Source organism: Lipotes vexillifer, unplaced genomic scaffold, assembly GCF_000442215.2.
Source record: "Lipotes vexillifer unplaced genomic scaffold, Lipotes_vexillifer_v1.1 scaffold149, whole genome shotgun sequence".
NCBI classification, from domain to species: domain Eukaryota; kingdom Metazoa; phylum Chordata; class Mammalia; order Artiodactyla; family Lipotidae; genus Lipotes; species Lipotes vexillifer.
Genome location: NW_006779962.1, coordinates 844639 through 850071, shown reverse-complemented (window position 1 = coordinate 850071; position 5433 = coordinate 844639). Strand labels below are relative to the sequence as shown.

Below are 5433 nucleotides of genomic sequence, written 5' to 3'. Positions count from 1 at the left end.
GGGGGGGGGGGGGGGCCCAGGGCGCAGTCTCACCATCCTGGACTGGCCAACACCGCCGTCCGGGGTGCAGCTGGGGCACCTGGTGTGGGCCCGGCCCAGGTCAGGGCGAGGCCGGCAGGCCCTCCCCCTCCAGGGCGGCCGGAGGCCCCCGGCGTGGCTGACTTCCAGACCGAGAGGAAAACCCCACCAGCACAAAGGCAAACTGAATGGGGATGTATTTTTAAACACTCATGTTTTGTTTGTTTCTCCTCTCACGTTTGGCTTTGAGTTTCTCTTTTCCACAATTCTAACACCATTGTTCGTGCATCCCCGGCACCTGCGGCCGCGAAGTTTGCGAGAACAATCACGTGGGGAGGTAATTTCACAGTCACAGAGTCTCGGGAAGGCCAGCTGGCAACAGGGACAGAACAGAGCAAGGCTTAAAAATTACTCGAAAGGGGAAGAAAACCCTTGAAAGTTTCAGGCCCACCTTCCTGCCCCAGAAAGAAAACATCTGTGTGCAGCGGTTTCGTCTGAAGCCCGTGCCCCGTCCCGAGAGCTCCCTCCTCCGTTCCACCTTGCGTGCCAGCGTTGACTCAGAAAGCTTTCACCTCAACAGAAGCAGAAACAAAACAAGTCCCCCCTCCCCGCCACATCCTCCAAGTATACACGAGGGATAAAATTACATTTGTACAAAAATAGATTTTTTTTCTACCTTTCCCGAGGCTTTAGACATCTCTTTTCTCTGTATGTATTTGTCATCCTCTCTAAGTGTGAGCTACGCATCCCGGCTAAGGCATTCTAAGGACTGGGAACGGCTAAACCTGTTTGCTCCAAAGCATCTTAAAATAGATGCATCTCCTTGCCACGAGATATCCATTCGAACCCGGATTTCACCAAAGGAGGGGTCCTTACGTACTTGCTTACACGAAGCAAATCTGTAGGAAAACGGGGGGTGGGGGTGGGGGGGGAGGAAAGTCTTGATTAAAAATAAACAGAAAACGCTGGTAACTGGTACGTGTGTGTGGATGGCAAGCAGGTCTGTGCACACAGGGTCTCTGTACAGCATGTACATTGTACACCACACACCTGCGTGGGCAGGGACCGAATTCCGTGATGGGGACAACATCAGCTGATTACCCACTGGCTGCACGTTCCAGCCGGTGGAGGAAACTCGGCATGGTCTCCGGCACTGGCCACTGGCCTGCCAGCCCGAATCCTTCCGGAACACGGCGAGTGTGGCGCCGTCTTCCCCCCCAGGGGACGAGAGGGCCAGGCGCTGACCCGGGAGTCATCTGGGCGGACGTCCCCGGGGGGCAGGCCAGCTTCCAAGGAGACGCCTGACGGGGGACGAGCCGGAGTCTGGCTTTGCCAACACCTTCCAAACCCGGGGCGTGGTCGTCTTCACTCCTCGGCCTCGGGAGGCCCATCTGATGTCCAAGCAGGAAGGGGACGTGCCGGAAGCGTCCAGCAGGTGGGGACGGGCACAGGATGGCTAATGAGCTGATGTTAGTGCTATCTTTAGAAAATTAAAGATTGTCCCACCAAAATAATAATAATAATAATAATAATTACGAAAAAAATCACCTTAGTTGAACCAGATTGGTAAATGCTACTGAAGGTCTGGTTAAATAAAAATCCTACCTCTCTACTGAGTAATGTGCCGTTTCCCCACCATCATCTTTCAAACAAACAGCACGCATGACGACATCGATGACAGCGGACCGAAGAGCAGATGAAAGGGCAGCCCCCAAGAGCCCGAGATGCTGCCGTGCCGGCGGGGCCACGGAAGGCTGAGCTGCGAGGGGCCGGGGAGTTTCTGGCTTTGGGAGGGGGTGGCCTGGGGACCTCAGTGCTTTACGGGCAGCCAGCCCACGAGGCCGACCCCCCAGCAAAGCGCCCCATCCTGGGTTTTTCCCACTGGAGCCACCACGTTCCCGAGGGGTCCAGGGGAGCGGGAGGGGGCTGGGCGTGGACAGGGTGCATCTGGCTGCAGAAGGGCACCAGGGTGGTGGGCCGGGGGGCGGGGTCTATGTTCCCAGGGGGAGGGGGTCCCAGAGGGAGGCCCCTGAGGGTGCCGGCGTCCCTCTGCCTGACACGAGTATGCCCCCAAAGGCTGCCAAGACTTGCAGGAAGAGTCTGGGAAGACGGACAACTAGGCAGGCGTGGGCTCGCCCCATCTCTGCCTCAGACGGTGGACGGGGCTGGGGGTGCCTGTGCGGCAGGGGACGCCTCGCCTGGGCCACCACGTTAAGGGCGGGGTGGGGTGCCAGAGAAAGGACGTGTTTGTGGAAGCTTCCACATCCTCTGCCCAGGTGCCTCACGCTTGGCTCGGGCCGGACCCTGGAGGGCAAAGAATGGACCCCCTCCTCCCTAGGGGCCTGGAGGCCAGCGTCTCCCCTTCCAGCCCCAGGGGCACCCTTGCAGCACCCGGGGGAACACACGCGGGGGGAGGGGACTCTCTTCCCCAACCCCTCCCCCCGGCCCCCCGGCCCCCCAGCCCGGTTCAGGCCCCTCCCCCCGACCAACAAATGCTGGGTTCATGGAGTACGCGAGGCATGCAGATGGAAAGTACTCAGACCAAAGGGAGGGCATTACAGTGCAAAAGAGGCCAGTTCAACCTGAGAGACCCTGCCCCCCGCCCCCGCCCCAGGGGCAGAGGGCCTGCCTGCCTGGGTTGGGTGAAAGGTTCAGGGGCGGGTGCCCTCAACCAGAGCAGGTGCTGATGGAGCTCCCACAAAGGGCTCCATCAGCCGGCCAAGACAACAGCTGGGCTGGCTGTCCCCGAGGGGCATCCAGCCCCGGCCCAAGGGTGCTGGCACTCAACGGTTCCTGACCCCAAGAGTCCTCTGGACAGGACAGCCAGCGAAGGGGCCTCTCTACCCAGAGCCACACGCCCACAAGTCCCTCCTTCAACGTGCACAGCTGCCCGAGGACCCTCTGGGGAAAGTGACTCTCCCCTCCTCCCATCCCTGTGGGCCTCCTCGGTGGTGACCTCTGCCCTTGAGAGGTCAGCAGAGCCCAGGTCGGCATGGCCCTCCAGTGCTTCCAGGAGGGCCAGAGACCAGGCTAGCCCTCCAGGACTGGGGACTGGGGTCAGCCTTGGCCCTGGGCAAAGACTGGAAGATTTTGGGGTGTGGGGGGGTTGGTCACCCAGGTCTGGACAGGACCATGTGGGACAAGAAGCTGAAACCAGGACGATGCAAAGAGAGGAATGAGGTGGGGTGGGGTGGGCAGGCGACTCCAATCCCTGCAGCCTTGGGGTGGCCCCAAAACCCTGCACAGAGGTCAGCTTCTGTTCTGACTGGCTCGGGGACAAAGCTGAAAGTCATCTTTGGAAACAGGGGTTGCTCACCCTTCATTCTGAGGGGAGACAAGGCTGCTTGCCCCAGAGCCCCTCCCGTCTTCCCAGGGGGCAGGTGGAGTCTTTTGCAATGAAATGCCAACCCCCCCACCTGTCCCCTCCTCCCGATTGTGGGTGAGGCCGGGCTGGCAGGCTGCCAGCACACAGAGGAGGCAGAGGGATCCCTGCAAACAGAGGACCTCGCGACAACAAAACAGTGACGGAACAAAGCCACCCTCTGACCGCTGTAGCTCCGGGGGCGGGGGCCTGAGACCCCGTGAGCCGCCCGGGTTCCCCCGGGGCTCACACCAGTTCCTGCCACTCCGGCTGCCACCCCAGCATGGCCACTGCCCGGTCCAGTCTAGTACTGAAAATAAGGAGGGTGGCAGCACATCTCAGGCTTAGCAGTGACAGGCCACGCCCCCAAGTCCAAACAGCCAGGCAGAGGAGGGGCGGGACAGGCTCGGCTGAGAAGAGCTGCTGGCAGCCGGGCGGGGCGGCCAGACCAGCGCGTGCGAAGAACGGCCACGGGCCTAAGTCATTTGGTGCGGGGCTTCCAGCATCTCCATGAGGAAGGTGTCGATGGGCGTGTCCCCGATGAGTTTGAAAAAGAAGAGGTGTTCCAGGCACTTGAGGCCGATGGAGCGCAGGGCCGGCAGACGAAGCAGCAGCTTGGCAAACCTGCGGGACAGGAGACGCGTGAGGGGCGGGCGGGCCCTCCCACCCTCCGTCCTGGCGCCCGGCGGCCCCCCGGGGAAGGGACCGGGCTCACTGCCCCATCCCCCTGAGGCTGCCACGGCAGGAGACCCCCAGGGTGGAGATCCAGGATGAAGGTCCAGTGGCGGGACAGTGGCCGGGCTGGGGCAGGCTGAACAGGGCTTCGTGGGGAAGCTACAACACGTGGTGAGCTTTCTCCAGTGCAAGACGGAGCCACAGTAGGATTTTAAGCAGGGAGAAGGGCTACGAGAAGAGATCTGAGTACCAGCAATGCCTCTGGCTGCAGGAGCGCCAAAGGTGAAGCCGCTCCTGAGCTGGGAGCAGGTCTGAGCGCCAACAAGCCCTTCTCAGCAAGGACCAGCCTCCAGGGGCCCCCACGCCAGCACCCACCTTCCCCAGAAAGAGCTCGGCCAGAGGCACCTGATGCCCAGACAGGGCGGGTGGGAGGGAAGGAGGCTCCTCGGGCCCGTGCCCACCCCCTGGGGAGTTTCTGGGGAGGACGCTGGGTGGGGGAGGAACAGTGGAAGACTTTGGGAGCCTCTTGGAAAAGGGACGCCAGGCTTAGTGGCCCCGCTGCCAAGGACACTTGCCGTGGGGGGGTGACGGGGCCACATGCCCCTCTGGGGACATCCACATCTGTCCCCCACGCCGTCCCCATCCCACGTGCTGCCTGGTCTCTCCCCATGCCCCTCCAGGGGCCCCAGGGCCTCATTAATTATTAACAGTGTCTGTATTTCAGGGGGAAAAGCCCCGCGCTTGGCTGCAACACTACCCGCGTTTTAAAGGCAGAACCGCAGCTTAGAGGCTGGAACAGGGCCAGAGAACGAGCTGTTTTCTGCTGAGCTGGCGAGATGGGCTAGGGCGGGAAGCCAGGAAAAACAGGCGGGCCTGCCACCCCTCCTCTCATCCTCCTCCGGGAAGTTTCACTCTAAACCAAACCAGATGAGGCTGAGCGAGACAGTTAACCCTGTGTGGCCCGTGTGTGCCAGTCGGCGGGGCGGACAGCGGGAGAGGGAGGGGGTAGAATCAGGACAACAGATTTGGAATGCCGTGAAGCCACTGATGCTTCCCCTTCTCCTGGACACCCACGGCGCGCCCGGCACTGTGGACCCAGAAAGGAGACAATTCCAGCCCTTCCGGGGCCCACAGTCGGCCAGGAGAGACGGGCAGGTCTGCAGACCACCGCCATCTACTACTCTGCATACGCTTATAAACCACCTACTATGTGCTGGCGTCCTTCCCTGCTAGGGGTGAGCACGCCAGGCCCCTACCTCTAGAGGTTCACTTTGGCAGGCGGAGGAAAGCACTGACTTCGTTTACGTGCTTTACAGCGACAAGCACCTACTGTGTGCCCGCGCCGGGCCCATCTTTTTTTTTTTTTTTTTTTTTTCCCG

General features: G+C 61.1%; 1 protein-coding gene across 2 annotated transcripts in view; it reads right to left on the bottom strand.

The window, feature by feature from the left end:
* Positions 1-3583: 3583 nt before the first annotated feature.
* The window catches only part of RXRA (retinoid X receptor alpha), a 26883-nt gene continuing 25033 nt past the window's right edge, over positions 3584-5433 (bottom strand). Inside the window, exon 9 of one of the 2 annotated variants that reach the window (XM_007453085.1) lies at positions 3584-4003. In XM_007453085.1, coding sequence (XP_007453147.1) covers positions 3856-4003 — 148 coding nt within the window. In that variant the 3' untranslated portion in view covers positions 3584-3855. The remainder of the gene's footprint in view (positions 4004-5433) is intronic. The other variant, XM_007453086.1, reaches the window with a different exon arrangement.